This window comes from Trachypithecus francoisi, unplaced genomic scaffold, assembly GCF_009764315.1.
Source record: "Trachypithecus francoisi isolate TF-2019V2 unplaced genomic scaffold, Tfra_2.0 Lachesis_group12, whole genome shotgun sequence".
NCBI lineage: Eukaryota > Metazoa > Chordata > Mammalia > Primates > Cercopithecidae > Trachypithecus > Trachypithecus francoisi.
Window position 1 is genome coordinate 4,074,105 of NW_022681457.1, and position 12,483 is coordinate 4,086,587.

A 12,483-nucleotide genomic window follows, 5' to 3' on the forward strand; every position below is an offset into this window, starting at 1 on the left:
TTATCACAGGCTGATGAGTGTTGAGAAGAGGCTGAGCCCCTCATGAGCAGACAGGCCCATGTGTGGCTGAGATACAGGACTGGCTGCAGGGAGGAGGTACAGAGACTACCGAGTCTGAGACTGGGGTGAGAGGCAAGGAGCACCCAGTTCCAGGGAGGGAAGGGAACATCCTGCTTCCGTAGGGACAAAGGACCCAGTGGCAGGCAGGCAAAGGCAGGGAGAGTATGGGGCGCAGGACTCACGTAGGCAAGGGTGGGGGTGCCGGGGCGTAGCAGGCCGCCAGGGCCAGTCTCGATGGGACGGCCGGCAGCTCTCGCACCCCAGGCCAGTGGTATGGTGGCGGCAGTGGCAGCGGGGGGGCCGGGCACGGGCAGCACAGCGGGCAGCATGGCCATGGCACTGGCAGCGGCCTCTCAGCCCAGCTGCCGCCAGCCCGGCCTGGACCCCGAACTCCACGCGGAGGTGGCTGGCCACCACAGTGGCCTTAGGATCTGGTGTGGAGTGGAAGGTCACCCTTTCAGGGCCCCCCAAGGCCCCAGGCCAGGCTGGTCTGTGCCACAGCAGCCTCCAAGGACCCCCTGAGGCCCAGGCAGCAGACAGGATGAGGGCTGGGGGTCCTGGGGTGCAGAAGCGCAGGCTGACAGATGTCAGGAGGAAGGAGCCACCCAGGGCCAAGGTCAGGCTGCCATTGCAGGTTTCCCCGGGGCCAAGGTGGTTTCCTGGGGACAGGGCACAGGCCTGAGGGCAGGAGGCCACCACGGCAGCCAGCTGTGTCACTGGTGGGAGGCAGAATTGGGGGCGGCCCTGTGGATCGTAGCATGGGTCCGCAGTGGCCTGGCCCAGGAGGAGCAGGATGGCAAAGGTCACGGGCATGGTCACAGCAGAGCCAGCACCTGGAGGGAAGAGAGGTGGCTGGGCTGGGGACCTCAGCCGCAGCCTCTACCCCTCCTGGAGGCGTCCTGTGGAACCAGAGCATTCCACCCCCAACCCATCCAGGCCCAGTCCCCTGCTGCATGGAAGCGAGGAAAATAGTTCCATCTGGGGAGAATTACTGTTTACATAACCCAAAGGGGAAAGAACGCAGACAAAATCGAGAATTTTGCCTGAACTAATCCGTAGCTTAACACCCCAGAGTTATCCGTCAGTGTCGAGGGGCAGGGGGCCCTGGGGAGCGGTGAGCGGCTGGAGCAGAGGGGCTGGCCAAGGCCAGCAGACGTGGAAACCTAGAGAGGGCCACAGAGAAAGCAGAGCTGGGCAGGAGAGGAGGCTTAGGGACAGATGAAGACTCAGTCACAAAGAAATAGAGGACAGGACAGAGGCAGAGAGAGGATAGCCAGCCCGGGGGAGGGGCTCAGCACAGAAGTTGCTGCAAAGACAAAGGAACAGACAGGAGGCCGAGAGGCCGAGACAGAGGCCGGGCACCCAGAGGCCACAGGGAGCCGGGAGACTGAGGCTCAGACAGCCTGGGGGCTGGGATAGGCAGGCAGGTGGTCTCAGAGACACCCAGCCCAGCAGGCCCTGGGGAGGGGAGGGAAGGGGACAGGCTAGGGTTGCCTGGCGGGGGATCAGAAGTGAGAGACCCAGGCCCAGGCTTGCGGGGATCAGAGCCATGGCCTTTCCCACATGGGGCCCTAACCTTGTTTTCCACACCCTGGGCACGGAAGGGGATTATCACCAAACAACCCAGCCTCTCTGCCACCCACCCACCCCCAGTGCCCCACCCTTAACCCTTTCCCACCCGAGTGCAAAGCCCAGAGAGCTGAGCTGAGGAAAGGGATGCTGGGAGCTGGAACCTGGGTGGCTCTGGGGCTTGGGAGCGGGACAGTGGGATCCCCATGGGATCAGGGGAAGCAGACACCTGGGTTCCCTTCAGAACTCAGGGTTGTGGGGACCGGAAGTTAGAGTTCTGGGACTTTCTGCTCACCTCAGCCCCCGCCCTCTGTCCTGGGCCTCAGGGCCTGGAGACCAGAGTCTCTGCCTTCTCCACCCATCCAGAGTTCCCCAGAGCAGATGGGGGAACAGATATTGGGGGTGGTGGGTAATGAGGAAGAGAGAGGCAGGAAAGCAGGAGCTGGGACAGGGTGGGGTGCCAGAAGCCAGGGAGTCCGTGGGGGCAGAAGCCCAGACCCCAGGAATGGCAGGAGCCGGGAAGGACTGGACTCTGAAATGCCCCCACTTTCCCCTTCCAGGGCCAGCAGCCTCTCATGAGGAGCTCACTGTGAACTGGGGGCCTCGGAGCCTTTCCAGGCCCTTGGCTCTGAATCTGCACCCAGGCATGCCCTTGGGCTGGGCATCCCTAGGGCACCCTGGGGGTAGGGGTAGGCCACACCTGCCCCAGCCTGGCCTCACAGCCCATGTCCCCACTGCTGTTGGCCACATGCAGACGCTGCCTCCCCTGACCCCAGATGACAGGCCTCACCGTCTGCCCTCCCAAGGAGCCTGGCGCCATTTTGCACCCACTCGGGTGACGGCCGCCCGCCTGGCCCTCAGCGGCATCCTGTTAAGGACCAGCCCCCCATGTCCCCTTTCTCTCTTGCTGGATAGTTCAGGGGGTGGCACTCTCTGGCCCTTAGCACCTTGAGGAACCAGGATGTGAGTTCCCTAGTGTTCCTGGGGGATCCAGAAACCAGTCGTGGCCCACAGAGAGCCCATACCCCCCTTTAAGAAACAGAGTCCAGCCTTGCTCCCAGCAGATCCATAGGAGGCCTGCCTGGGCGGCGTGGGGTCCATCTGAGACCCAGGCTTCCTTTCCCTGGCTCTTGGCATGCACCCCCTACCCGAGCCCTGAGGCCCCCACATTGGCCAAACCTGCACTCAAGAAGACAGCGTCCCGCAGCCAGTTCCCCACAGGCTCTTCCTCCAAGCTGTGGCGCGGTGGGCTCTCAGGAGGGAGTGGCGTGGCTGTTCTCAGGCCCCAGGCTAGTGGGGTTTCTGGGCTGGGCGGGGGCTCAGAGCAGAGCCCGCAGAATCTAACACCGCCACCCCCCTCCCGCCCCAATCCCCTCACCAACCGCAGCCACGCTATCCCCACAGGGACCCCTGCCAGCCAGGCCACCCGCAACGGTGTGGGACGTGAGCGCCGTTGCCCCTGGCGGTCCAGCAGCAGGACAGCCCCGAGCAGCCTGGCCTAGGAGGCTCACCGCAGGTAGGACGGGAGGCCGCCAGTCGGGGTTCCCGCTCCATCCCACTCCACCCCTGCCCACTGGCTCAGCCCCGCCTTGTGGTGGCCAATCGGGCAGGGGCTGACCTTTGGGAGATAGTCGCTGTTGGGAACTTTGCTCAGCCCCTGCCTCTGGCTGTGTGACCACAAGGCAGCCCCTCCTCCTCCCCCTCTGGAACCTTCGGTCAGCTGTGGGTTCACTGAGCCTTAAGGTCGGTCATTTTCAAGCCGTAAAAATCTGTGCTCTTGGAAGGTTCAGACCGGCCCCCGGAATTCAAAAGACCTCAGTCACTTTCTAAGGTGGCAGGAAGGTGACAAAGGAGCTGAGAACACCTGGGCCCGTGTTTCTCCTGCGGCAGAGGGAGAAGGCGGGGACTCCCGGGTGCTCAAAAGCACCTCCCCAGTGCCGGTGTCCTGTGAGGCCTCAGTGCTTTCATCGTAACATTTTCATGCAAATGTTGGTGTCTATTGTATTCCATCTCCCAATGGGTTGACTAGAAAAATAATGTTTTCAGGCCGGGCGCGGTGGCTCAAGCCTGTAATCCCAGCATTTTGGGAGGCCGAGACGGGCGGATCACGAGGTCAGGAGATGGAGACCATCCTGGCTAACACGGTGAAACCCCGTCTCTACTAAAAAATACAAAAAAATTAGCCGGGCGAGGTGGCGGGCGCCTGTAGTCCGAGCTACTTGGGAGGCTGAGGCAGGAGAAGGGCATAAACCCGGGAGGTGGAGCTTGCAGTGAGCTGAGATCCGGCCACTGTACTCGAGTCTGGGCAACAGAGCCAGACTCCGTCTCAAAAAAAAAAAAAAAAAAAGATAATGTTTTCTGTCACATCCCGCTGAGGAAAGCAAGGGCCTCGTGGGGTTGGGGCACGGCACCTGCTGCCCTGGGTGGCCCCAGCGTTTATCGTGCTGTAGTGTGGGCCCAATCCTGATAGGCTTGGGACCCACTGCCCCAGGCCTGCCCCAGGGGGTGCGAGGGCACAGCCAAGGCAACCCTTGATTCTGGACCCTTAGGTACCACGTTGGAGGGGGTCAGATTCGGCAGGAGCGGGATGGGGACATCGAATTTGAAAGAAGGGAGTCGGCCAGGTGCGGTGGCTCAAGCCTATAATCCCAGCACTTTGGGAGGCCGAGATGGGTGGATCACGAGGTCAGGAGATCGAGACCATCCTGGTCTACACGGTGAAACCCCGTCTCTACTAAAAAATACAAAAAACTAGCCGGGCGAGATGGCGGGCGCCTGTAGTCCCAGCTACTCGGGAGGCTGAGGCAGGAGAATGGCTTAAACCCGGGAGGTGGAGCTTGCAGTGAGCCGAGATCGCGCCACTGCACTCCAGCCCGGGTGACAGAGCGAGACTCCGTCTCAAAAAAAAAAAAAAAAAAAAAAAAAGAAAGAAGAAGGGAGTCACTCCGAAAGGTGGGAGGGGCATTAGCTGCAGGAGGACTGAATGGGGCTGAGACGCCCCCGTATCAGAGGGGGCGTGTCAGAACTGGGGGCCCAGGCTGTGCGAGTCAGAGTGGAACTTCAGGATTCAGGTGTGGGTCTTTCCACTGACCCTGCCTGAGCTCTCCCTGTATGGGACTTTGCCCGGGGTGTGCGCTCGGAACACAGACCCCGGCATCGTCAGGCTCAGCGTCCGGAGAGGGAGGGGGAGACCCCAGCAGTGCAGGTCCTTCCCTGCTCTAGATTGTTGGAAGGTGCCAAGTGCCTTGGAGCAAAGCAAGTGGGAAAGTGGCCACAGGGGCCCGGGGGCTGCAGATGTAAGTGGGGTGACATGGAGGGCGTTTCTGCTGAGGCCACGGCCAGCACAGAACCCAGCTTTGCTGCCACAGAAAACTCAGGAAGAAGGTTCAGGTCTTGCTGCGTCTTCCTCCCCACCTGGGCGAAGTCTCTTTAAGCTCCGGCTCCTGGAGGGACGCTTTTGTTCCTTGCAGCCTGAGCTGCCTGAGTTGATCTGTGCCCCTGCGGGTACCTGGGGACAGGCGGGGAAGAAGAGACAGAGTTGCCAGAGCCAAGCAAATAGTGCCCCAAGCTGGGAAGGAGACTGTGTTTTTGTCGGGGAGAGTTCTTTAAGGGCTGGAGACCTTCACCCTCAGCTTCCACAGAAGGCCGGGCCTGCCCAAGGCACAGCTCTGAGGTGGGTTCAACCCAGAGAGACCCCTAGTGCTGGGCTCGCACAGACCTCCAACCCCTGCCTCGGTGACCCAGACATAACAGAGGCCCCACGAGGCAGGGCAGGTCTGCCCGCAGGAGTTACTGGGCAGAGTGTGGCTGGGTAGGGCCTGCCCTCCCTGGACGTGTTCAAAAAGGCCAGGATGGTAACCCCAGCCACACTGCCTGGGTTCAAATCCACCTCTGTCCTAGCTGTGTGACCGAGAACAAGCTCCTTAACCTCTCTGTGCCTTAGTTTCCTCATCTGTTAAATGAGGATGAAAGAATGGACCTTCCTCATGGTGGGCACAGGGCGTCGTGCAGACTAAATGAGCTGACATGCCTACAGGTTCTTAGCTCTCTGGGACAGTCATGTTCCAGAACCTTCTGCATCTGGCCCCGTTGTCGGACGTGTAGTCTGTATGTGACATGGCACCCATGGCAGGTCTGGGCTGCATCACATTGTCAAACATGTTGTTTTAGGCAGCAAAGCACATGGGTGTTCACAGTAAGAGAAGTAAAGTCTGCAAATAGCCACATGACCCTCCTCCAAGCCAGGGTTGTCCCAGATGAGTTCAGGACAGGTTGGCGTTTGCCCCTCACCCTGAGGAAAATGGCTGACAAGGAATCGTGGGCCAGGACAGCGAGCCCCGAGATGGGCCTGGCCTGCCAGCACCCTCGCAGCCTCGGCCTTGGCCGGTGCTTTTCTGTGGCTTTCTGGTTGTCTAGGCTGAGAACAGCCACAAGAGGGAGCACCTGAGACTCCAGGAAAAGCCAGGGCAGCCGCGGTACCCAACTGCTTGATCTGCAGGGCCTGAGGCAAAATGCAGACACAAGATCCCTTGTTTAGATTTGATGAAGGACTTTAAGATGGCGACACCAGATCATTAAAGCAAGTGTGGGGCCTGTCTCAACGCAACTGCACGAATCACACAACATAAAGATGGACCCCGTGGGGGAGCACCCTTGTCTTGAGCTGGTTTCCCTTGGCCAGTAGCCCAGGCTCCGTCCCAGCCCTGCACCCCCCTGACCCCAGCCCTAGCCTTGGGACCTGCCCCTTCTCTGTGGGGCAGGACCCTGAGTTGAATGGGTGGCAAGATCATGTTTGGGACACAGTTTTCCCCAGCTCAGTGAAAAAGGGCTCAGGCAGATTTAATTCACTTTTTGGAAACTAAAGCAGTGGCAGAGGCATTTATCTTAGGCCTTAGGCCAGCTGGCCTTGTTGGGGACCCACACAAGGCTTTCAAGGAGGGCCCAGAGTGTTCAGGCTTCTCAAAAGGGTCAGAGGAACTAAGTGAGGAGCCCTGGAATAGAGGAGGATGAGAGCTGAGGAGGGTGAGAGCTGAGGAGGCCTGCAGGACCCCAATGTTTAAGGGGACAGATGGAGGGAGAGATGGGGAGCCGGAAGGGGTGAGGCAGAAGCCAGAAGTTTTAGGGGTGAGCCCATGCCAACCAGGGCTTCAGCAGGACTGAGGTGGGAGGGGTGAGGGGATGACTGCTGAGTTGTAGCCATTGGAGTGACCACAGGGGAACCACAGGACATTGGTCAGAGATGTGGACAAGGGGAAAAGAGAAGCCGATCAGGACATGGTAGAGGCTGGGAGCAGAGGACCTTCTGGGAGCCCTGGGGAGAGCTGGAGGAGACTCGGAAAGAGCAGCCCCCGGAGAAGGGACCATCCATCCCATTGCGACGACCAGGACCAAGGGCCCCATGGTGAGATGGCCCTGCACACCCACCACAACCAAACATGATGACGAGCAAGGCCGGGAAATGGGGCCTTCCCGTGCTGCTGGTGGAAACAGAAACTGGGGCAGCCACCTGGCAGCTCCCGAAACGATTCAATGTAGAGTTCACCCTGTGACCCAGCACGCAGGTTCATGGCGGCACTATTCACAACAGCTGAAAACTGGAAACAACTCCAGTGCCTGTCACCTGATGAGTGAATAAATTGTGGTCAACCCCAACAATGGGACTTTCAGCTTTGAAAGGAGTGAGGCAGTTATCTGGGCGTGGTGGCTGTACCTGTTAGTCCCAGCTACTCGGGAGGTTGACACAGGAGAATCACTTGAACGCAGGAGGTGGAAGTTATAGTGAGCCGAGATCGCACCACTGCACTCCAGCCTGAGCAACAGAGTGAGACACTGTCTCAAAAAAAAAAAAAAAAGAAAAGAAAAAGAAAAGATGTGAGGCTGTGACACGTGCTACAGCGTGGATGGACCTTGAAAACACGGTGCCGCCGGGCTCGGTGGCTCAAGCCTGTAATCCCAGCACTTTGGGAGGCCGAGACGGGCGGATCACGAGGTCAGGAGATCGAGACCATCCTGGCTAACAGGGTGAAACCCCGTCTCTACTAAAAATACAAAAAACTAGCCGGGCGAGGTGGCGGGCGCCTGTAGTCCCAGCTACTCCGGAGGCTGAGGCAGGAGAATGGCGTAAAACCCGGGAGGCGGAGCTTGCAGTGAGCTGAGATCCGGCCACTGCACTCCAGCCCGGGTGAAAGAGCAAGACTCCGTCTCAAAAAAAAAAAAAAAAAAGAAAACACGGTGCCAAGTGAGGAAGCCAGCCTCAGAAGACCATGGAGTGTGTGATTACAGTCACATGAAAAATAGAGAATGGGCAAATTCATAGAGACAGGAGATTAGTTGGTGGGGGGACAAGGGGCAAGGGAAGATTGTGGGGAGATGGCTAAAGGGTGTGGGGTTTTTTTTGTGGGAGCTTATGCAAATACTCAAAATTTTGCTGGTTGCATAGCTCTGTAAATATACTAAAAGCCATTAAATCGCACACTTGAAGTGGGTGAATGGTATGATATATGAATTATACTTTAAGTGGATGAATGGTATGATATATGAATTATATCTCAAAGTGGTTGCCCAAAAAAGAGCTGGCCAGGCGTGGTGGCTCACGCCTGTAATCTCAGCACTTTGGGAGGCTGAGGTGAGTAGATCACCTGAGGTCAAGTGTTCAAGACCAGCCTGGCCAACATGGTGAAACTTTGTCTCTACTAAAAGTACAAAAATTAGCTGGGCATGGTGGTGGGTGCCTGTAGTCCCAGCTACTTGGGAGGCTGATGCAGGAGAATCACTTGAACCCAGGAGGCAGAGGTTGCAATGAGCCGAGATTGCGCCATTGCAGTCCAGCCTGGGCAACAGAGCAAAAACTCCATCACAAAAAAAATAAAATAAAGTAAAATAAATAAATAAATAATCATAGCCCTACATACAAAAGCTAAAACTGGCCCATGTCTATAATCCCAGCACTTTGGGAGGCCAAGGCAGGAGGAGTGCTTGAGCCCAGGAGTTCAAGACCAGCCTGGGAAACATAGTGAGACCCCATCTCTACAAAAAATGAGAGCTGGGCATGGTGGCACATGCCTGTGGTCCCAGCTACTGGGGAGGCTGAGGTGGAAGGATCCCTTGAGCCCAGCTGTGATCAGACCACTGGCACTCCATCCTAGGTGACAGAGTGAGAACCTGTCTCAAAAAACAAAAGCTGAGCTCTCCAGCTTGACATGATAGCGCAGAGAGAACATTCTCAAGGCAAGAAGTAAAAGCTGTTAGTACCTTAAGTCCTGGGCCAGAAACAGACACAATTTCACTTGCACCATATTAAACTGGTCAAAGCAGTCATGAGCCTGCCCAGATTCAAGGGAAAGGGAGTCCAGGAGTCTGTGGTCGGCTTGAACCTACCACATCCACTAATAGTATCAGGAGACACTTAGCACTTACCAGTGCAGGAGTGTGGCAGCCCCATTCATGGAGGAGAGGAGGAGTTAAATAACACCTCCAGGTCACCAGCCTGCCGAAGGCAGAGCTTGTCCATTAACTTGGGCCCACCTGTGCTCTTTCCCTCGGCACGGGCACCAAAGATTCTTACCTGTTTTGTCCTCTGCTGGCTTCCTGGCCCCGAGCACCGTGCCTGGCATGTAATAGATACTCTGCAAGTATTGGTTTTATTTATGTTATTTTTTTGAGACAGCCTCGCTCTGTCACCCAGGCTGGAGTGCAGTGGCACAATCTCGGCTCACTACAATCTCCACCTCCTGGGTTCAAGTGATTCTCCTGCCTCAGCCTCCTGAGTAGCTGGGATTACAGGCACCCACCACCATGCCCGGCTAATTTTTGTATTTTTAGTAGAGATGGAGTTTTGCCATGTTGGCCAGGCTGGTCTCAAACTCCTGACCTCAGGTGATCCGTCTGCCTCGGCCTCCCAAAGTGCTGGGATTACAGGTGTGAGCCACTGCACCTGCCTGGCCACTGCAGACATTGATTTTCCAACATGTACAGGGCATTTCCTGCATGCGAGGCACTGCTTTACAAAATCATCACATTTAATCTTCATGCAACCCCATGAGGTAGTTCTGTGAGGTAGAACCATAGAAATGGCCATGAGTAGTCCGGGCACGATGGCTCACGCCTGTAATCCCACCACTTTGGGAGGCCGAGGTGGATGGATCACAAGGTCAAGAGTCCGAGACCAGCCTGGCCACCATGGTGAAACCCTGTCACTACTAAAAATACAAAAATTAGCCAGGCGTGGCGGTGCGTACATATAATCCCAGCTACTCGGGAGGCTGAGGCAGGAGAATCGCTTGAACCTGGGAGGTGGAGGTTGCAGTGAGCCGAGATCACACCACTGCACTTCAGCCTGGGTGACAGAGCAAGACTCCATCGCCAGAAAAAAAAAAAAGTGAAAGAAAAAGAAATGGCCGTGAGTGTAGGTAAAATCAGGTTGAATATTGGCACTTTCCAATGGTTCCGTATACTCATACGCATTTAATAGGTGAGGAAACAGACTCAGAGAGACTCAGTAACTTCTTCTTGTTATTGAGACAGGGTCTTGCTCTGTTGCCTAGGCTGGAGTGCAGGGGCACAATCACAGTTGACTGCAGCCTCAACCTCCTGGGCTCAAGCAAGCCTCCCATCTCAGCCTCCCAAGTAGCTGGGACCACAAGTGCATGCCATCACGCTTGATTAATTTAAAACACTTTTTTTTTTTTTTTTTGGTAAAGATAGGTTCTTACTTTTTTTGGCCAAGCTGGTCTTGAACTCGGGCTCAAGTGATCCTCCCATCGCAGCCTCCCAAAGTGCCAGGATTACAAGAACAAGCCACTGTGCTCAGCGAGGTGCAGTAACTTGACTTTGTAAGGTGCTGGTAAGTTGTAAGGTGCTGGTAAGCCTGGGAATTCCAGCTGGAACTCAGTCTCAGGTGGAAAGACCCCAGGGTCTGTGCTCTGAGGCCTCCCATGCACTGTGGCACTCAGAACAGAGGCTTGGATGGATTGAGTGAATGAATGACTTCGGCAGGGGGTGGGTGAAGAGGCTGCTGTCCCCCCAGCCCTCCCTCCTGACCATGTCCTCTCTCCTCCCCGCAGCCATCAAGGGATTCTGGGCCACCTGCCCTTCCTTCTCCACCTTCTACTTCCTCTTTGCCATTTTTGTGGTGTCCACCATCTTTCACTGCCACCAGCGCCTGGCTCTGGTGCCCGCGCCCTGGGAATACTCAGCCCATGTGGTCCTGGCCCCGAGACACCTCCCCCAAGAGGGGCTGTTCACTATCAACTCCAAGGGTCGCTTGGGGAACCAGATGGGTGAGTACGCCACGCTGTACGCCCTGGCCAAGATGAACGGGCGGCCTGCCTTCATCCCAGTCCAGATGCACAGCACCCTGGCCCCCATCTTCAAAATCACCCTTCCGGTGCCGCACAGTGCCACGGCCAGTAGGATCCCCTGGCAGAACTACCACCTGAACGACTGGATGGAGGAGGAGTACCGCCACATCCCTGGGCGCTATGTCCGCCTCACAGGCTACCCCTGCTCCTGGACCTTCTACCACCACCTCCGCCACGAGATCCTCCAGGAGTTCACCCTGCACGACCACGTGCGTGAGGAGGCCCAGAAGTTCCTGTGGGGCCTGCAGGCCAAGCGGGCAGGGCAGGCGACCTTCGTGGGGGTCCATGTGCACCGGGGAACTATGTCCATGTCATGCCACGTGTATGGAAGGGGGTGCTGGCCGACCGGGGCTACCTGCAGCGGGCTCTGGACTGGTTCCAGGCCCGCTCCCGCTTCCCGGTCTTTGTGGTCACCAGCGATGAGATGGCCTGGTGCCGGGACAGCATCAACAACTCCCTTGGGGACGTGGTGTTCGCTGGCAATGGCCTCCAGGGCTCACCTGCCAAGGACTTCGCGCTGCTCACACAGTGCAACCACACCATCATCACTGTGGGCACCTTCGGGGTCTGGGCCGCCTACCTCGCAGGTGGGGACACCGTCTACCTGGCCAACTTCACCCTGCCCAACTCCCCCTTCAACATGGTCTTTAGGCCGCAAGCAGTCTTCCTGCCAGAGTGGGTGGGCCTTGCGGCTGACCTTGGACAGGCTGGACAGAATGGCCTCTAGCTAGCCCTGCATGTGCCTAGCCCTCATCCTCTGACCCAAGGGGCAGTGAGTGGGGCGTGCTGGGCATGGACTCACGGTCCCTCACACAATTTGGATCCAGGCTTATCTACTTCATAGCTGAGTGAGTTTGGACAATTGACTCAAACTCTGTGCCTTAGTATGTCAACCACAAAATGCACAAACCTCAGAACTAAACACTGGTAGCAGCAGCTGGTGGGAGCTAAGCAAATTTGCTTAGAGCCAGTGCCTTGTGACCGCGTGGGAGGCGTCGGCTGCTAACATGTATGCAGCATGCCGAACATTAGCATCGCTTTACAATGGAAATGCAGTTTTGCCCTCTCCTTCCTGGCAGCACTGGTAGCACAGAGCCAAGATATTTTGCACTCACGTCCCGAGATGAAGCCATCCCTGCCCTAAAGGACAGGGGAACTCGATTTTCTGGGCAACTAGGAATTTTGGCTTTGGAATTAGTGGGCCTTATCACGAAAGAATGTGGGGGAAGGGCTGGGCGTGGTGGCTCACGCCTATAATCCCAGCACTTTGGGAGGCCGAGGCTGCTGGATCACTTGAGGTCAGGAGTTCGAGACCAGCCTGGCCAACATGGTGAAACCCCGTCTCTACTAAAAATACAAAAATTAGCCAGGCGTGGTGACACATGCCTGTAACCCCAGCTACTCGAGAGGCTGAGGCAGGAGAATTGCTTGAACCTGGGAGGTGGAGGTTGCAGTGAGCTGAGATCGTGCCATGGCACTCCAGCCTGGGCAACAA

General features: G+C 57.1%; 2 protein-coding genes across 2 annotated transcripts in view; one reads left to right on the plus strand and one right to left on the minus strand.

Moving 5' to 3' along the window:
* Positions 1-951, minus strand: part of NTN5 (netrin 5) — a 9,870-nt gene extending 8,919 nt beyond the window's left edge. The window contains exon 1 of the mRNA XM_033223911.1: positions 243-951. Within this exon, the coding sequence (XP_033079802.1) occupies positions 243-873 (631 nt within the window). The 5' untranslated portion in view covers positions 874-951. The remainder of the gene's footprint in view (positions 1-242) is intronic.
* Positions 1-12,281, plus strand: part of LOC117091518 (galactoside 2-alpha-L-fucosyltransferase 2-like) — a 21,080-nt gene extending 8,799 nt beyond the window's left edge. The window contains 3 exon segments of the mRNA XM_033223908.1: positions 3,034-3,145; positions 10,692-11,285; positions 11,288-12,281. Coding sequence (XP_033079799.1) covers positions 3,034-3,145; positions 10,692-11,285; positions 11,288-11,715 — 1,134 coding nt within the window. The 3' untranslated portion in view covers positions 11,716-12,281.
* The last annotated feature ends 202 nt before the right edge of the window (positions 12,282-12,483 follow it).